Genomic DNA, 20,312 nt, shown 5'->3' on the forward strand with positions numbered 1-20,312 from the left:
TTGCTTATATTAATGTTGTCCCATTCCAGTTGCTCAGGCTGAGGTGGGGAGATGACCACAGGAAAACCAGGCTCCTTTTGCTTTGTTGCAGGGCAGAAAGGAGGTTTAAGTAGTCTGTACTTGTGTCCTGTCCTGATAACAGGTTCTTAGGCACGGTTAGGGCATGCTGCTCTGGATCTTGCCCTCTCCATGTTAGTGGGATTTCACTCCCTTGTGTTTTATAATCAGATGAGACACTAGCTGAACCTCAGCGTTCTCCTCACCTTAGACTCTCAGAAGAGACCAAGACCTTCACCAGGAAGAGGCGTGAGCTCTGTTTGCAGACTTTCTCAGCTGCAGCAGCCAGGCAAGAGCCCCCATGAGCTGTCCTTTCCCTTGGCACCCTGTGAGCTGGGAACAGGCTGACAGACACCTCCTGTCTCCAGCACCTGCTGGGGAGGGATGATTCAACCAGACAGCCATGCCAAAGTGAGCACTGGCTTGTTTTGTGGGGGGTAAGGGGGCAGGATTTCAGTTCAGATAACACTTTCCTATTTTATCTGCTCCTGGTCTCTCTGAGCGGTGTTTGGCCTGATAAGGTGCTATCAGAGCAGAGCATCTCTGCTGGAGCCACCACTAAGATGTGGCTGGGCTAGAGGTGGCTTTTCTCAACTCCTTGCAGGCTGCCCTGGCCCATTGCCACCCAGATCCTCTAAGGAGGCATCCGGTTCATAATAGTGGGGAGGAGGACTTTGAGAGGGCTGCCAGGGGCTTTAGCTCTGTGCTCTTCTCAGGGAGGAGAGAAACTGTAAACGTGGAGCAGAGTGAATCAGCCTGATCCCCTCCTCGTTTTCAGCCAACCTCCATCCTGAAAACAAGCCTGCAAGTAGTTTTGAGAGTATGAGTAACCCAGACGGTAGAAGGATTTTTCCGTCTTAACTCATAAAATTTCTTTTCAGGTATCAGTCTGAATTCTGTAGCCTCTCTTTGTAGGGGCTTGGTATACCTAGGTATGAACGTGGTTTTCTGCACAGTAGGGACAATTCGTACTGATATTTTTTAGGGCAACAACAAGTCTCTGCTCTCTGTTCCCCTCTGTGCTTTCAAGGAGCAAAAACTGACCCTCCCAGCTTTCACTGATGGAGAATCTGCAGGGGTTGGTGAAAAAGGAAGGAGAGCAGACCCATGGCATAAGTTCATCTGGTCAATTGACAAAATATCATTCAGCTGCCTCTAGAGCTGCTCAGGAACACATCAGCCCAGCTACTGAGTGCTATACTTAATCTCCTGTTGATTGGGGTGAGTTGGAAAGGACAGCCTTCCCCACTGCCCCCATTCCCAAATTAAAAACTAAGAGCAGAGGTAAATGCTTTTACTTTTCATCCTGCCTGAGTGTTTAGGGCATTTACCCCTAAAAAAGTAAAATACACAGAAAGAAAACACATACAGAATGAAGTATAGCAAAATCAATCAATGCTTACAGTATCTATTAAACACATTACTCTCTGGACCTTTATGGGAGTACACTTCTGCTGATATGATCGTGACATCATTAACATGATATAAAGAATCAGAAAATCAATAGCTTGCTGATGCCCAAAATTAAGGCCAAGCTGTGTTGTACCACATCTTTAAATATGTGAAATAACAACTTACCTCTGTCATGTCAGAGCTATTTGTAGATGAAACATGTCTCAGAAAGCGGATGGTAATTTGCTGGCCTGCCTGTCACTCCTGCAGCTACCCCCTTGGGTTACTTGGCGTGAAGGTTAGATCACTTTTCTCAACACTTTGGACACAAACAGAGCAGAAAATCTGATCAAGATTACACTGGCATAACGCTGGAGGGACTCCAGACATGGGGACAGACATCCCTGTGGAATGCGGATGTGGACCAGGTGTCTTCTCCCATTGCTTTGATTTACATTTTCCAGTATTAATGGCACGGCATTTCTTTGGATTAAGGCACCAGGCTGGGACACAGCAGCTCTGCTGCGTTGTGCACTGAGGAAAAAAGAAATAGAGGCAGGGAAGACTCTCAGCAGGGCTAGCAGAGCTCCTTGCATGAGGAGAGGCTGAAATGATTCTACCTGAGTGTAGAAGACAAAGGTGGGCAGAGGTTGGGATGCTGCTTGGGAATAAGTGCCTGTGAAAGAGAGGTTTAAGTTGTGGGTTGCGTTGACCCAGCAGTGAATGGGGATAAATTGGGCATTTAGTGTATAAGTCAGAAGGAGGTTTCTGGCTGGGAGGAGAATGAATATCTGAAGTAATCTTCCACTAGGATTAGTGAGTGCTAAAAATATAGCTAGCTTTATGATAAAGCTCGATAGCATTTCTGTATAAGCTGATGTGGAAAGGCTGCCTGCAGAAGCAGTGTGTAAATCAAGGTGGTCCTTTCCACCCCTGGGCTTTCTCTGAGGGAAAGCTCGAGTCCTTCTTCAGCTCTGCTTAGAAATTTGGCTGTGGCTTGCCAGGTCTGTGTGCTTCTCCATATGAGCAGGGTGCTGAGACCTCCCTACAGCTCAAGGAGATCCTACTGCCCATCAGGACACTGGGGTCTAAAGCAAGACTCAGCTCACCCTAAAGTAGATATAAGGCTCCATTTGCTTACCCATATACAAGTGTGTGGTGGCCTTTGTTTGCTTTGATCAAATCTTCCAGAGGTCCTGTGTCTACTACCTCTGGATTTCAGATTTTCCAGCTAACATCACAATATAATGCTCCTTTGGTTTGCCATGTCTCTTTAGGAAACGTCCAGGAACAGAGCGGGGCTTTGGGTCATCAAACATCAGCTTGTGTCCCATGGGAAGATGTTGTGTAGGTGCAAGTCGTGTTGGCAGAGCATGATCCTCAAGAAGATGTTTTGTTTTAATTTTTCAGATCAAAGTGGTCAGACTGAAAGGACTTGAGGTGACAGGGAAGTTCACTGATGAAACATATAGCAACCAGATAGAGCAAACCCTATTTCATGTTAGAAGCAGAGATTCTCCCTTGTGGCAAATTTAAGATAAAGGAATGCTTTGTAACATGTGGGCATCAGGTGGAGGAGGGATGGAGCACCATATAAATAAGATCTCCCCCATGGTGATGCCCATGTGGCCTCTCACACCAAGGGTATGTTTTCAGGAACAGAGACCACAGGAGAAAGGGAAAAACAAGCTGAATGGTAGCAGATTTGATTAGCAGGTAAACATACAGGTGTGCTTTTGAGGCCAATAAGACCAGAAATTTGCTGGCAGGGTAGCATGACAGCTCTCATGGGGCATCCAGACAGAGTCAGTGGGAGCAGTCCTGGGGTCCTGCTCCATCGAATATATATCTGCAGTAGCAAATGGAACAACTCTAGGGAATGTTATTAGGCACTGGAACACAACTTTCCTACACTACAAACTTACTTGAATATAGTTTGGCTTGGGGCAACTATTGCTCCTTCCAACAATTCCTGGATATATGTTGGGAATTAAATGGGTCAGGGAGGACTTCCATTAGGTGTTTTGGAAGTTAATAGAGTTTAATAGCAGGAATGTGATCAGACCGTGCAATTTGGCCCCGGGATCAGAGAATGCTTCCTGGTATTGTTTAATATTCTAATGAGACATAGGCATGGCTTCCCGTTGCAATGAGACAGTAAGGGGGAAATCCTGGAGGAAAGGCACAAACTATTGGATAACAGGCTAAAAAACAGGGCTTCTATAGGAATATTTTCTCAAATGCAAAACTAGGCACAGACACAAAGTCCCAACACATGGTTAAGAAAATGAAGTAGGAAAAAATTATGAGGAATAAGGAAACCTTTGGAAGAGCAGGATCTGACATGAGAAGGAACCTGGTTGTTGCCAGTTAAATAAAAATGAGGTTAGAAAGAGATTTTGAAAAGTTGAAACTCATTGTCTAAAGGTGAAGTGATAATATCCCCTTATCCTTGGCAAGTGGTTGGATTGGAACTTGGCAAAATTCAAGTAGAAGACAACAAAAAACAGCCCTAATAAATACTTCTTTTAACTAGGGCATATGAAATAGTCAAACAGACAAAATCAAAAATATGCTTGCTCCTGTGCACATGCTAGCAGTCTGCTTTAAGTGAAAATGCTAGTGGGATACATATCCCAAAACTGTGATAGAAGGAAGCTCATCTCTGCATAAATGATCCGGGAACAATAGGGGAGGTCAAAATGTTGAAGAAAGGGCTTTTATGTTAAAGAAAATGTAAAATCAAAGGAAGAAAATAGGGTCAATCTGTGCACAAGTGACAAGGGATCCCTCGGGATGGGAACAGCATTAGGACTCCTTTATTGACCACTTGAAGATGGCAAAAGTGATTGTGACACGCTGAGAAAAACCCAAAAGGTTGGGAGGGCAGAAAATGCAGTAATGAGGGATTTCAAGTGGCCTCACTTGCCCTAAGCAAATGTCACAATGCTTAGAGCTCAAACCCTTTTGGTGGTAAACCTTCCAAAAGAGAAACAAGTCTGGAGTTACACCTGTCTTCAGGGAACGGCGATCAATGCTGCACTCCGTAAGAGTGACCACAATGCATTCAGGTTCATTGTTCCATAGAAACAAAACCAATAAATAAGCAAATAAAAATTACAATGAAGTTCAGCTTCAAAATGGGCAGTGTAAAAATGAGGAAGCTCATTAAAAGGAGCAGCCACAAGGATAAAGTACCTCATGGTATCCCAGAGACTGCATAAAGACATCATATAAGAGGCTTATTGTGAAGTTATATGATCTGTGAAAAAAGGACTGAAAGAATGTAAAAGAAAATGAGAAAAAAAAAAGGGCCCGTTTAAACATCAAGATGAAGAGGCATTATTCAAAACTGTAAGTTATATTCAAAGGAAAAATATATATTGCTAACTATCACATGAATTGCAAAACAATCATAAGGCAACGTCTTAGGGAAACACATTTCTAACCTTGTAAAAATTAATGACTAAAATTTAACAAGGTTCCCCTGGAAGTTTGCTTTCCTTAAAGGGCTCGAGGTGTCTGAAGTGTCTGCCACTATAGGTATAGTAAAAAATGGTTTTAGAGCATAGAAGTCATATTCACAGAAAGATCCTTAAGAAACTCTGCTATGAAATTGCCACATTATTAAATCTCGTTTACATCTCATTGCTTATGCTGGCTTTGATACTAGAGGAATGGAAGGTAGAAAATGTGTTGTTGTTTTTTAAGCTGGACTCATGGGGGGTCCAAGCAGGAGAATCTAACAATCTGACCTTTTACCTGTCGATTTTGTTGAACCATGATTAAAACTAGAGTGGGAAAAATAAAACCAAACATTTGACTTGCTGGAGGAGGGGGGTGGGTGTCACAATCTTATTATTGCTCTTTTAATAAATCAAAGTTCATGTGAAATATGGTTAACACAGAGGAATGAATGCTTTTCCCATAGCAAGGAATTTAAACTATGCTGTCATGGGACATCAAGAGGAGTCTTCTGGTAGATTAGTAACGAGTTCAAAGATGGGAAATTAATCAAAAATGGGAAATAAAGATCAGAAATAAGGGTTCATTATGGGGGGAGAGAACACAGAGGGGATCGCAAAGGAATCTCTTCTGGCTGGGTTTGGTGCTCATAAATGAGCAAAAAATTGGTGAAGAGTGAAGCAGAAGAGGTAACTGGTGACACAGGGCTTTTCAGCCTCGTCAAAAGAAAGTTTGCAACATGTTGTAGAAGGAATACACAAGAATGTTTGGAGAACAAAGCAGAGAACATCATCACAGGGCATCTGTGGTGCTCTCCCATGCTGTGTACACCGGACACTTTTGATCATGTCGTGTTAAAATGGATAAAAATGACAGTGGGAAGTGTGGGAAGCAGAAACGCGGGTTTCTAATGATCTTTAGACAAGGAGAGACTGTGTGACTTGGCAATTTTCATCTTAAAAAAAGAGATGACTGAGGGGACTATAATACATCCAGACAATCATGAGCGTAATGAAGAAAGTGAATAGGGGATGATTACTCACCATTTCTCATAACACGAGATTGAGGGAACTTTATATGAGATTATCAGGCAGAATATTAAAACAAACAGAAGAAAGGACATTTTCATATACTGTATCACTCAGCTGTGGCACATTATGAGGCACATGACAGGGGCCAGAAAATACAACTGTCTGGAAAGCAATTAGACAAATTAATGAAAGAAGGATCTGTTGAGGGCTGTTCGATGTAATTACATCACTGCAGGCTCTGGGTCAGGCAGTCCCCATCTCCTTGCTGGCTGGAAGCTGGGAGTTTTGAGCAGGAGGAGTTTCACTCTGTAATCTCTGTCTTCTAATTTTTCCACCTAAATATCTGCTACAGGGTCAGAGTGAGTGGCTAAATGGATATTTGGGCTGAGTTTTTAGTTTTTACTGAGTTTTTTTCCTACATCCCTGCATTTTCAAAGGCCTCTCATCATGAGTTTGCACAGCTCTCAAATAAAGATCCCCCCCCGACCTGTGGCTTTATCAGCCTGATGCTCGGTAATCACAGCACAGTTGGTGTAGGGTGAGCGTGATGAGCATCTCTGCCATGCCCACCCAGCCAGGATGCTCCTGGAAGCCCTGTGTGGAGCTGCAGTCACTGACTTGCTCCCCACCCCACCCAGCACACGGCATGCCTTGGGGTTGGCTTTGGTTCTTGTGTAGTGTTGGAATGAGACAATATTCAGCAATTGGCCTCGTTCTTCCGTCCAGCCACCCGCGGTCCTGCTCAGAAGCTCCAGCTCCCTCTCCCCAGCCGCAGCTTTTGTCGGACAGCCATCCAGCACCAGGCTGAAGTTGTTTCATTAGCTCAGGAACTGCAGGAAGGGGGAGCCAAGATATCTTCGCTGAAGCCTTTCAGCAGCAACAGCGGGGAGTCCAAATACCCATTAAAATGTGTGCTCTGCTCATCTCAAGTCAGATTTCTTTTTTTTTTTATTATTTTTTATTTTTTTTTTACTTTTCTGCCTCCCTCTGTCTCATCCTTTGTTTTCTTGCTTTTGATTACAGCTGATGAAGTTTATATCAGTGTTGTCATGGTGAGTGTATTATAAAATGGTCTTTTCCCCAGGGACCAGCCATCAGGATTCCTGGTTTCTGTTTAAAACTGCCACTGAGGCATGATGCAACTTTTGGGCAAGTGTTTTTTCTTCTGCAGATCCCAGATTGTCTATGCTGAAGAACGATGACTTAAAAGTTATACTCCCTCTAAGCATACTGGGGGGACGTGTGCTGGATTTATTGATTTCTTCTAGATGGGTGATGGGTGATGCTTGAAGGATGGATTTTGAATGGCAGCTTTATCCGCTCATCTAAACGATGCCAGTGCGAGGTGTGTCAGTGTCACGGCCACAAGCTGGTCTGAAATCCAACCTGCCAGTCACCGTGACAAGGTCGTGAGAGATAGGAGGGATGAGAAATCCCTGAGCTACAGGCGGTCTTCAGGGAATTACTGAATGGATCCTTCTGGATCTGAGACTTATTTCCTCCTAGATTTGAGAAATATCTGAATTTTGCTGTTGCTGCATCTCGACTTGTCATGTGAGAGCCTTGTCCATTGGGATGGATAGAGTGACTGGGTTGTTGGGCATCCATCCTGGACAGCCTGGGAATGGGGGAAGAGTTATTTTACCAATAGGAGTCTGTTGTGGCAAAGAGGTGTCTGACTTGCTGCTGCTGGCTCCTCTTTCACAGCTACCTCCAGAGATTGACTTCTCGGCACTGAGGATCCTCTTTCTTTGCATGTGATAATCGTTAGTGATTTGAGTGTGAGAATAAGGAAAGAAATCTATAAAATCAGCACAAATGGAGACTGAGCTGTGTCTGAAGGGATGGAGGAAACTGGAAGGAAAATAAAAACCCAAACAGCAGAATAGAAATAAGCACTGACTGCCTGCATCACCCAGCACCCTACAGACCCTGTGTTTTCTGGAGGCAATTATTCTTGTAGTTCACTGGCAAGTTGTCATTAGTTATATTAATACTTATTTTGTCTTGTGGACAGGTGTCATTGTCTGTGAGCTGGCAAACTTTTTTTTATCTTGTGCACAGAACCAACCAGACCCTGAGAGGTGAAGCCATTATCTCCCAAAGGCAGATACCTTCAAACTAAAACCCCTAAAGAGTTCTTGGACACTACTGGAAATAGCCAAGTCTTCAGAAGATTTCCAGGCGTATTTGTGTTTGTCTCTACTTTTGTAGCTTTTCCTCTCTTTGTGCTCTCTAATCACATTCTTGGAAGTGATATTTGTGTGTTTTTCTCTTCCTTCTTTGGCAGAAGTTCACCCTTGCTGGTGAAACATCTGCAGTAATGTGTTTTGTGGGTTTGGACTTGATCCCGAGGCCTTCTGAATCAGTTATCAGTGTTAAAGATGGATAAAAGAGTTTCTTCTGTTAAAAAACTGCAGTGGCAAGTGTTTGCTCATAACAATTTTCTGCCAAAAGATCAAACCCAGAAATATTTTGCTCGGAAGTCAACAACCAGCAGTAGTGTAACTGGTAGCAGATTTTCATCCTACATTAGAAGAAAATCTCCCTAGCTGTGTTTCTCAAGGTGTACCATTATTATTGCTCTAAAAGAGTAGTTTTTTAATATCTTTAAAAATCTCTGTCTCTCCCCTGCCTCCATGTGAGTCTGTAGGCATGTCAGTTCACACCAGCTCTCTCCTTCACCTGATTTGCTGATTTCTACTCTGAATTTTGCAGAGCATGTTGTGTTGTGCATAGGGGAGGATCTAAGGATCCCTGTATCTGGCTGATATTCTGAGTTCATCCATTTCCTCCTTTGCAATGGGCAGAAATTGCTAATTCTTTCCTTTAAACATCAGTGTATCCATGAAAAGGAAGGAATGGCTCGAGGTTATTACAGAAACAGGAGAGAAACATTTATATTTCAGGGGCTGTTTGCAGACCAGACAGTAGGAGATTGTTGGGTGGGAATAGAGATTTGATCTCTCACAAAGCACTGGTCCAGCCGATGAATCTTTAGAGCAACACCAACAAATCACTACATGGGTGCTGTGCACACTTTAATTAGATATCGAATCATTGACTAGAAACAAGACCTCCACATACATCTGGAGTCAGCATTGCCACCCGGTGTGCCCAAGCCAGCTGCTTCACTGAAGGCAGAAGGTTTGTACCTTCCCATGACTTTCCTCTAATTATTTGGAATCCATATTATGGACATTGCTGCAAAAGGCAGCCAATGCCAGGTGTTTAATTAATAAGCTGAACCTGGTTTTCCGATTGGTGCTCTGGGCTGTTTGCCATTCCTCCATCTCTTTGACATCTGATAAAATTACCCAGCACTTTGTTCATCAAAGGCATTTTGTTTGCGTGCCATTGATAACACTTTGGAAAGGTTTTATTTATTTATTTTTTTCTGCTAGGAAATACAAAAAGAAGTGGTCTGTTTGGAAGGCTGGTGTAATCAGGGAGCTGGTGTTGGGGGAAGACGGTTTGTAAAGGGGATCACAAGCAGCTGCTGGAGTTCAAGGTCTAGTTTCCAGTACTGATAAAGTGTAGCTCTGGTGAACTCAAAATACAAGACGTCTTACCAAGACTTTACCTGTACAAGATGTCCTAGTGCTACCAAGGCTTTAACCTGTACTGGATCCCCTTCAACCATGGGATGAGCAAGAACAACCCCCCAGCAGCCAGCGTTTGGCCACGAGTCCAAATAAAGTCCTGCTTAGTAGTAGGCTGTGCCTGTAGGAACATGTCAACATTACGACCAATGTGCCTAAATTACTGCAGGTAAGTCAATTAGCAGGTTATGAGGGGACATTCAACAGTGTGGCTTAGTGGAGGTAAACTGGCAAAAACCTGTCACCTGAAACTGCCATCAGGGAAATCCCTGACAAGGGGAATCATGTGCTTGTGGAGTTCTCTCCTTAATAGGAGAGGCTAAAAAACATCGATAAGGCATGTAAGTGAAGAGTAGGGAAAAATAAAAACAAAACAAAAAAAAATGTAGAAGATACTTGAAAACCACACACAGAGCAGAGGGAGTGATTTTGGAGATATGTCCCAATTCCAGATTCGGGGGCTGAATAATTCAGAGGTGTCCATGGTGGTAGAACTGGCCTGTACAGCCAAAACTTTTGGGTTGGGCTAATTGTATCATTAATTTGGTGGTTTCGGGAGAAAAAATAGTGTCTGTGTTTGCTGGGTGGGGGGCTCTAGTGTCTTCAGCAGTGGTTGAAGACATGGCTTGGCTGCCTTCCTCGGGAGGGTCCTGGTTGCTCTCACCCTTCAGAGTGCAAACAAAAGTTCTGTAGAGGATTGCTCCTCCACACTGATCTCTCTTCCCCTTATGTACCCCTGGTGTATCTAGGGGAATAGCCTCTTGCTGGCTGCTTCCTCCTCTTCTGGCTCACATCCTCCTCCTCACAAACCCTTATTTTCTGCTGTATCAAGGCAGGGGGCAGAGACAAACATTTTTTGTAGCAGGGGCAAAAATAGCTTTCCTAACCCGGTGGAATCAGTAGTAGTTGGTTAATCTCTAAATTTCATGGAGACCTTTGTATTTCTTTGACAGATTCATTTTTTTGATCACTGTGCTGACTACAAACATGTCAAAAAAAGAGCAACCACAAAGCTGGAAGCCTTTCTGCTTGAATTGAGAGGAGAGAAAAGCTCCTGGTCCCAGCTAAAAGGCAGGCAGGGAGTTATCCAGATTGTCTGTCTGTCTGTCTGACCATCTATCTACCTATCTATCCATCCATCACATTACTGTCATCCACGGGTAATAGTCCTAGTTGTAGAAAACACAAATCTCTTCATTCCTTTCCATCGAATTAGAAATTTATACAGAAGAATTACTGGTGAGCTTGCTGCTGTACAGGTGCTGTAATAGATTTTTTATTGCACTTTCCATTCAGAGCCTGCAAAAGCCCAGCCATCCCAACGCTGCACTTACTTCATCAATTCTTGTGACTGCTAATGCTGACACTGTGCTGTTTGGCAGCCTCCATTAAGAATGGTTTGCCCCATGATATTAACAGGCAGTGAAGCTTTGTGCTGATGGATAAAGCGCGGTGTAAAACCTGATTGGAATCAATCAGAGTAATTGTCTGGATGTGTGGTGGTTAATAGGAAATGTCCTGCATATTATTGGCTGGTTTATATAGTGAAGGGATTAGCTTTCTGCTGCCTTTTGTGGCTCACATCCTCTCCTGAGCCACTGGGGGAGGTGGTGGATCTGCTGGGAGGCTCAGGACACCGTGCTGGCGTTGCATCCCGTATCAGACTAGAAGACACATATTGGAGAAGATCCCTGGGTTTTGTGTTTGTCCTGGTGACTATTCTTCCTTTATGGTCACTGCTAACAGCTGGAGAAAGGGCAGCAGCCAGCCTGCTTCATGACTAATGCTAAGCCTAGGCCAGGTCTTTGGGAAGAAGTGTGCAGCAGGGACCAGGAGCAGGAGTAAATGGTCTCTGAGTCCTGATGTGCTGCAGACTCACACACACTGGCAATTAAACACAAGCTTGGATCCTCTCAGATCAGCCTGCCTGACCATGCTGGGAAGGAACTCTGCAGAGAGACACACTGAGAGCCCATCAGCCCTCAGCACCCAGGTTTCAGCCCAGCTCCTTGCAGAGGCAGCCTGGGTGGACGGGATGCGAGCAAACCCATGCACAGCACGCTTTGATTCAGCCAGGGACCAGAACAACCCCCCCGAAACATGCTGCACAAATAGGAGGACACTGCCAGATGCCTCCCACCCCCTCAGCAGGACCTCAGCAGTGTCTGCACGATGAGACACTCTCTGATCAGGCAGTCCAGAAGTGAGCCAAAAGCCTTTATGGCTGCAGAAAGCAAGTGGATCATCGTGCCTGGAATATTTCCACCTCAAGTAGGAGCAACCTCTCTTTCCAGCATCCTTTTCTTATGGGAGAGGCATAAAGCACACACAGGTCTCAGCTTCCTCGGGTAAGCAGCTTCCCAGTCGCCAGCCACCTGGCAGTTGCAGGCACCGTATTCCCAGCTGCTAAATCCTACAGAGAGGATGCTTGAATGGGGGCTTTAATTCAACGTGGGGTGGACTCTCTCAGGGCTGGTCTTCCTAGGCATACTCTGGTTGCTGAGGACTCTCAGCTTTCCCCCCTAACACACAGATTCATCTTTTTTTTTCTTTTTTTTTTTTTTTTCCTTTTTTTGCCTTTTTTCGGTGCATTTATTGTTAGTAAGTATAATAAATCCCTGCCATGCCATCCTGAAACACAGGCAAGCATCGCTTGCGTTTCAGGTGCAAGAGTCTCACTCTTGCCCAAGGTCATGAGCATCGCCTTTAATTTAAATTCAGAGCTAGACACCTCTGCATCCCTGGAAAGAGAGCTTTCTTGCAGACAGAGCTGCTGATGCTGGCTGTGCAGGCGGGAGGAGAGGGAGAGCAGACTTTGGCTGGGAGAGGCCAACTCCCCTTGGTGGTCAGAGCCCTGGGTACCATTTGAAGTGCAGCGGGCAGGGATCCTAATGAAAGAGCTTTTCAAGCCCTCGTTTCTCTCCTCGGTGAGTAGAATACTATTAACCTTTAAGGCAAAATTATATTTCGGGCCTCTGGGAAGCAGTAACATTTTACCGAGCTGCACTGGGGAATCAGGTAAACAATGTTAACTCTCTCCAGCCCCATTTCAGTGCCATTTTGGGGTGGTTTTGTGTGCATACCATGCCGAACTGCTGAGCAGAGCTCTGTGCACAGGAACCCCTTGTTGCTGGAGATCAGCCATCCCTTGCTGAAATTCAGCATTCATGCCCCAATTTCTGTGTTCAGTAACTGGTTTTCAGTTGAACCCATGAGCCCAAAAGCTCAACGTGGCTATTTTGCCATTTCCCAGGTCCATGCAGCAGTTGGGCAGCAGCTCTGGCTTTTGGCATCTGAGGATGTGGTTTGTTGAGAGTAAGGCCATAGGACACCATAGTCCTGTAGTGTAATATCTCATACAATTGTGGAAAAAGCTGCCATATGCAGCACTGCTATTAAATGAGGTCCTGGAGGTGAGCCCTGCTGACTCCACCTCGAACATCCAGATGTTTGTTGCACCCAACAAACTGTTCCAGCTTTGATAGTCTAGAGGCCTTGGCCAAGTCCTGTCCTGCACTTGGACAATGTGTAAGGTCACAATAATTCAAACACAAACTTAAAGACATGCACATTTGGGTGTCACGCTGAAACAGGCTGCTGCTGTCTCTGAACTCCACCAAGCATCTGTGTGTTCATTGCTCAAGAGCTCCTAAAGCAGTAGAGTGCTAGAATCACTTCCTTGGGGGAAAATTAAATAAATAAATAAGACTTAAAAGTGAGAACCTTCCTTCCATTCCTTTTTTTTTTTTTTTAATAAAAAAAAAATCCTTTCCTCTTTTCTCTTTCCCAGTGCTTTACTCCATCCCTAGCCCCACTTCCAGCCTGCCCAAGGCCAAGCACCAGGGGTTAGGCAGCCAGGGGTAGCGAGGGGGGCTGTGAATTGCTGAAGCCTTGGCAAGGAGAAAGCAGGAGCCACAATCCGAGGACAAAGTCAACACCCTGGGTAGAAAATTAAATCAGTGATGCAGTGTGAGCCAGAAAAGCAAGCGATGCAGCAGCAGCAAAGCTGGCTTCCAAATTGAAATGTGTTTGCTGGGGATTGTCCATCGGCTTGGGGAGTTATTATTTCCATTTCTCTAGATATGAATTAATTTCTAGAGAACTTAATCATCCCCTCCCTTCTCCCCTCCACAGCCCCCTCTTCCCTTCTCCTTCTAATTTTCCACTTGACTGGGGATTCTCTGTCAGTGAAAATTCAGGCTGGCTTAGAGGAGGTCCATGCAAGCTGCTCCATTAGACTGGATAATCTCATTGGAACCAGTGGCTTGAATAATAACACCTTCACCCCATGCGCTGCACGGGATTCACACAACGCTTCGCGGCTACAGGGACGTCTCAGTGGGGCAGGGATGACTGAGGATGAGGATGCTGCAGCCTCTCCCACCAGCTGATGTCCCCACTTCTGCCTTCCCTCAGCGAGTTGTGCAGGATCTTTTAAGCCATGGGGCTTGATATGCTTCAGCCTATTGCCAAATGTGCCCTTTACCTTCACAACATAGGCAAAAATCATTGACCTATTCCACCATCTCCCCACATGCAAAGAATAAGTCTGGCTCTAGGTCCAATCAGGCTTTCTCAAAGAATCCTATTACTGATTTACAACCCACCTGAGAGCACAAACACACCACGGGCTCTGTTTCTGCTGCCTGCTCTTTCCCTCAGTGCCCATTTCCAGAGCATCCTCTATCTTCCAGCTGCAACCAAAAACCTGAGTTCTGCAACCAACCTAAAAGATGGGTTGTTTGAACCCAGCAGCATCCTGTTTGGATCTTTTGGGGTTGATCCTGAAGGACACCAAGTCCAGCAAGCCTCTTGCTCCTTGTGGTCATGCCTGAACTCTTGTCCACCACAAATTACTGTGTTGGGAGATGCATCCTGTATGGGTGGATCATGCATGAGAACCAACTCCACAAACCTGTGCTTGAATTCCCACTTTTTTTCTGCATCCATGACCCTTTCCCACACTGAATCCACACTACCACGACTCCACATCCCATGTTGGAGAATTTCTGGGCGCTGTCACAGCCAGTGATACCTTCCCCAGGTGATTCCCCACACATCTGCCAGCACAGCCCAGCCACCCTGTGCACCCAACAGCCCCTGAGTTTTCCTCCAGAACCTACATGAGTTTAAAGGGAAGGAAACTAGGAAAATATGTGCGGGAGATGAACACCTGGAATGTATAATAAACGGCTCTATTGCCATGCTTCTGACAGCCTGGCCTACTGGAGGTCATTCACACCGCCACAGCAATTTTTCAGCGTTTAACCCATCCCTTCCAGCCACACATGGCAGAGGGGAAATTCATACATCACATGTCGACAGCCTTTTCCTTGCAGCTGGAGCTTTAGCTGGTCATTCCCAGAGCAGCCTGAAGTTCTGGTCCTCGTAATTCTTTGGGGCTAGCTCTTGGTGGACACTTGCTTGATATGGCCTTTAGCAGGAAAAGGAGGCTTAGGTGGAAGGGAGGTGAACCTGTTCTCTGACTTTTTGGCTGGAGCAGGCCTGGGCAGTGAGACTGAGATGAGAAACATTCCCACTTTTTCCTCTTATTTCTCTGCTCCCCCAATTCTCTTTCCTAGTGCACAGCATGAAGGAGCTGAGCTGTGAAAAACAGGATAAGGCATGCTTCGAGTAGGGATTTCAGAGTTATTTGGGTCCGTGTTGGGGTGAAATGCTATTTTAGGTATCTGGGAAGCTCTGCCTTTGACCAAAACCCTGGGTAGCAATAACGTGAGGATCTGAAAACAATCATATAAATATATTTTCTGTTTAATTTGTGGCTTGTGAGATGGTTAACTTAGCTTTATATCCACTTTGTGCTTCTTCATTGCTCCAAAAAGATGGATGCTCTAGAGATGAGCAGGGAGCTTGAGACACATTCTGGGTGCTGGTCTGCACAGGTGTCTGAATCCTTCAAACAGCAAATCCCTTTCCAGGGACTTCCCATCACGCTGAGAAAGCCAAACCCAGGCTACGAGGTGCTTGGTCTGTTATTTTTTTTCCTTAGTGAAGCCAAACTGTCCACGCAGAGGTCCTGTCCCTCCCAACCTGAGCTACGGCGCAGCCGGAGACCTCCTTTTGGAGCTGTGTATGGGAACAAGGACTCGGTGTAATTCTGTCCGTGCTGCCCTGTGGTTTCTCAATCTGTGGGTTGTACTGCTGCAGAGCAAGGGGAAAAAAAATGTGCCCAGAGGAAGGAACTGTCTCTGCCAGCAGCAAATAGCGGAGCTCCAGCTCACGTCACTGTCTGCTGGCTCTGCTGCCGGGGGACGTGGCAGATGGATGGATGCACATGGGCAGGAGGAGGAGGAGGAGGGAAGGAGCTGAGGAGTGATGTGAAGGAGGAGATGGTGGTGAAGGTCGAAGGGAGCAGTGGGGACACAGAGCCTGGTTTGAGAAGCTCTGTGTGGTCCCTTGTCCCCTGCAGCTTTCTGGGTAGGAATTTTTTGGGTTGTGGGGTTTTTAGAGGTGAGGTTTTTTTTTGGTAATCAGCACTCAAGCCCAGCCAGTCCATCGTGTGGAAATATTTCCTTCCTTCTCACTACATTTTCCCAAGTCAGGACAGCAGATGCTAGCAGTGAAAGAGCAATTAAATGACATGCTGGCTGAGCCTGGCAGCGATTCAGTGCTGCGTAAGTGGGGGACCCCTTACGGTGCACTTCCCACAGCTCCCCAAACCTCCCCGCAATCCTCCTTGAGCACAGATGCTGCGCTCTTTCTTTGCACTTTTCCTGCCCTATTTATCCTTAAAGTGGTGAGGCTGAAGAAGCACCAGCTCCTCCTACCCTTCTCTCAGGATTCCTGGGTCTCGCAGTGGTCTTGGCAGTGGTTCACAGGGAAGCCTCAGGTCCGCTGACTTGGATTAGCCCTGATCTCTGTGTGAATTGGGCAAAACACTCCAGATTTTACAATTCTTGAGGCTTGGGCACCTCCCATCATCTTCACCAGCAGATACTTGGCTCTTAAGCCATGACGACAGGGAAAAGATGGAATACATTTCTCTGGAGCTACCTGGGAGATGAGAAATGCTCCCACCAAGAACTCAGGGAAAAGCTTCCAAGGAATCTGAATCAGGCCATGAACAAAGAGCCTCAGCCCCTTTGGAAAAATTATTTGGCATCAGCCCTTGCTGAGGAGAGCTTGTAGGAGCGAGGGAGAGCGTAGGTGTTATCTACCTAGGTTCTTGGGAAGACACTCACAAATATTATTAACATGAATAGGAAGCACCGTGATAGGATGCTCTCTGGGAAAAGTAATTTTGTTCATTAATTACTTGCCTTATCTAGCAACCTTGTTCCCTTTCTCGCTTTCTTCTTTTTTTAATTTTCTTTAAAACGACTGTAAGTGAATTCAGGGCTGGGAAAGTTATTTCACTGCCTCCTCAGAGACAGGAGGAGAGCTGGTATTACTCAGGTAGCCTTCAGCCGAATCTTCAGGGGTTTTTCCGTCTTCATTTGAAGCCCACTCTTTTATCGGCAGATGGCAAAAGATGGTTGCTGGCAGATCCCTGTGATTTCTTTCGTGTAGACCACCTCAGCGCTCTGTGTCAGCTCACGTGTGTGCCTTTGGCTTCAGCACTGGCTGCCGCTTGTGATTTTGTGCTCTGAGCTTCACCTCCTGCCTTTAGCTTCCAGGCTCGTGTTCTGCCTGGTTAGTTCGGAAACAAAGGAGTCAGAGGGCTGTGGTTTCAGGGATGGCAGAGCAGGGACCCTACAGCTTCTGAGAGGTCCTTTCCTGGCATCTTTGACCCTTGCAAGATGCTGGAAAGGGTCAGTGGATGAAGGCAGGTAGTACTCGTGCTCCCAGATGTCAAACATGCATGTTGTTTTTATTTTTTATTTTTTATTTATTTATTATTATTTTTGGACTGTTTCTACAGCAGGGAATAGTTTTCTTCCAGCGACCTGTCCATCCCCAGCCCAATGGCTGCTAGGCAGTGCTTCAAGGCAGTTTGCAGCATTGGGTGGGAATTGGGAAATGCCAGCACTCCTCAGGGCAGCAGCAGGGGTTTCACTGGAAGCTAAAGACACCCAAAGACAATGAGATTCACCTAAAGTTGCTCGAGCTGAAATGCCACCATCACCTGCAACCTGGGGCTGGCACCTCCCTGGAGTCCTGCCCCAAACCCCAAGTTGTTCAGCTCCATCCTTGACTGATGTTGCAGAGCTTCAGGTATTTTTTTATATATTATTATTATTATTGAGGTGTTTCTGAATGTGATGGCTGCCACATGGCTGGGAGGGGATGGACAAGGCTCTTCTGCAATGCTAAGCAGCATCAGCTGAGGGGTCTATGTCCACATCACCTTCCGCAGTCCCCCTCCCTCCTTTCCACGCTCTCCTCCCCCGGTGCCAGCCAACAGTTTCCAATTATTCATCAGACAAAAGCTCCAAGTTTCCAGGGATTTGCATGTGAAATGCTCCCGTTCATCTCAGGCTTGAATGAGCCATCAAAATGCTCGTCGGGGATCTCTCCTGCGGGCACACACACACACACGTACACACAAATCGCTCGTCTGTGGCTGCACCCCAGCCCGTGTGGTCCTTGGACCACCTCTGAAACAGCGACCTTTGTTCCCAGGATCGGACCGGGGAGCAGGTTGTGCATCCCAGGACCCCCCCAGGCCAAGATTAGTGGGGCCAAGAAGGTCTTCATCTCTGGAAATTTGGGGAGGGGGGAGAAGGCAGGGAGAAGGAGCATGAAATCCCCCAAAGCACAAGGGGGAGGGATGCTGTTTATTGAGTGCGTGGCTTTGTAGGGTGGGAGATGGAGGAGCAAATCCCTTGCACCCATGCCCCCCAGGGCACCCAGGGTGGGCTTATTCAATTGCTTGGATAGAGGGAGGAGCCCACCTGGGGACAGAGATAACGGGAGGGTGACAGGATTGCAGTTCTACAGCATAAGCCGGGTGAGTTATCAGGGCAGAAATTCAGCTTCTATTACCATGCATTAGAATAGATTATCAGGCAGAGCAATTAGTAGCCTCACTCTGTTTGGCGAAGTGACAGGGCCGGTGGTGGCGTGCAGGAGGCACACAGCAAGGAGCCAGCTTTTGGCAGGGCGGCCCAACGCTGCCCAAGGACGGAGGGGACTTGTGCTCCTTCGCCTCGGGGTTTGTCCCTGCTGGGCTGAGCCAGGCACCGAAAGGGGCAGGGATGGAAGTGAGCTGTGGTTGTCGGTCGGAATGTTTTTGTGGCTCGTGGTCTCTGAAAAAAAATTGTCCAGGGGAAATGTAGAGCCCCTAAGAGTGGATTTCGGTTTCCTGGTGGTGGTTACCTTTTGAGGTTATCTTTTGTAGGTCTCTTTACAACAGTCCACAGCCTTCTGAGGCTTCAAATACCATCAGTAAAACACCACCACCACTTTGGCTTCCCCAGGCCACTCCTTTTCCCTTTCTTAACCCAGACCCATCTTTAATGTCCAGAAAGCATCTTGGAGAGGCGAGCCTGTTGGTGGTTGGAGCCAGAGCCTAAAACAAGGGTCCAATTCCTTCCTCAGTCTTCTGAATCACGTATTCCCCCTGTGGCTCATCTCCTCCTGTAGGAAATCAGAGCAGTAGCCCCCTTTCCACCTTGCCATGCTTTCCAATCGAGCCATGCCCAAGCCATGCTGAGCTCAGCAGGACCCTGGATGCAGATGAAGTTGCTGGAAAAGCTTCCCCTTTTCTCACTGTCAGGACAGGTTTCCCAGGAATGATCCTTGCCACAATTCCAGCTCTGTTTTCTCCTTCTTTTCCTGTAGCGTCTCCTGCCTTTTAATCCTGAATGGAGTATCCCAGGCAGTCGATAAAATTTAACTCCTTTGTGCCAAGGAGAGCTACATTTCAGTTCTCTTCTAGCAGGGATGGAGGGCAACCAGGAGGCCAGAAAGAATAGACAGGGAAGGATGACTGTTCACCACATAACCACATAAAGTTTAAGGTCAATTATGCCTGCGTCTCGACATTTATGGCATCCCTATTCTTAGGACCCCAAGGGAACCTGGAAATGTCAAAACATTGCTAAAACTGACCTTAAACTTTACATGTTGGTGGGACTGAATCTCCTTCCTTTTCGCAACTCCGGCCACAAAATTGCTTTGGCTCCAGCGGAGGGAAAGGCAAATTTCAGCTGCTCCCTCCTTCCCCAGCCTTTCTTCCCCCTTGTGATGAAGCGATCTCAGGAGACACTAAGCTGTACACGTTGGTCAGACTTTTACTAAAACACACTTCTCATTATGTCCCTTGTTCTCTTTAATTACTCTGCTTCCTGTCTCATCCTCCTTTCCAGTTGGGAAACCCCAAAACTTTTCCCCTAATAAAACTGAAGCTGTCACATTGCATCCCATCCTGAAATAGGGACCAGACTAATTAGTTTGATTCTGACCTCCGCATCCAGACTGCGTGCATCTGCGCCCGGAGCCACACATTTCTATGTCCTGCAGTCCTGTTCCAAGCCTCCTGTCCCCAACCCTGGCTGCAAAAGCCATTAGGAGCCTTTGCACTTGGCTTCCACCGAGCTCCCTCTGCTGACCACCTTGCAAAAGGCTTTGCAGACCTAGCTGGTGGGTCTCTGCGTGGACATCCCCTCGGCTTCAGAGCAAGGACTTCAGCACGGCAGGGTCTTGGACCTGGTAGGACATCAAGGCGAGCACCCCGTGCTGGTCTGGGGGTCATGATCTGCCAGAAACTGCCTGGTTTTGTGCAGAGAGAGGAAAACTGAGGTGATACGGCAATGCTGAAAAGCTCCTTGCTGCTTCCCAGGCTCTGCAGGATTTTTGACAC

General features: G+C 46.4%; 1 protein-coding gene across 11 annotated transcripts in view; it reads left to right on the plus strand.

Moving 5' to 3' along the window:
• Positions 1 to 20,312, plus strand: part of PLXNA4 (plexin A4) — a 418,723-nt gene that overhangs the window by 279,657 nt on the left and 118,754 nt on the right. The window contains exon 6 of one of the 11 annotated variants that reach the window (XM_035566569.2): positions 8,010 to 8,321. The exons of the other annotated variants lie outside the window; for them this stretch is intronic. Coding sequence (XP_035422462.1) covers positions 8,010 to 8,070 — 61 coding nt within the window. The 3' untranslated portion in view covers positions 8,071 to 8,321. Of the gene's footprint in view, positions 1 to 8,009; positions 8,322 to 20,312 lie in introns of those variants that run through there. 11 annotated transcript variants of the gene reach the window in all.

This window comes from Cygnus atratus, chromosome 1 (assembly GCF_013377495.2).
Source record: "Cygnus atratus isolate AKBS03 ecotype Queensland, Australia chromosome 1, CAtr_DNAZoo_HiC_assembly, whole genome shotgun sequence".
Classification (NCBI taxonomy): domain Eukaryota; kingdom Metazoa; phylum Chordata; class Aves; order Anseriformes; family Anatidae; genus Cygnus; species Cygnus atratus.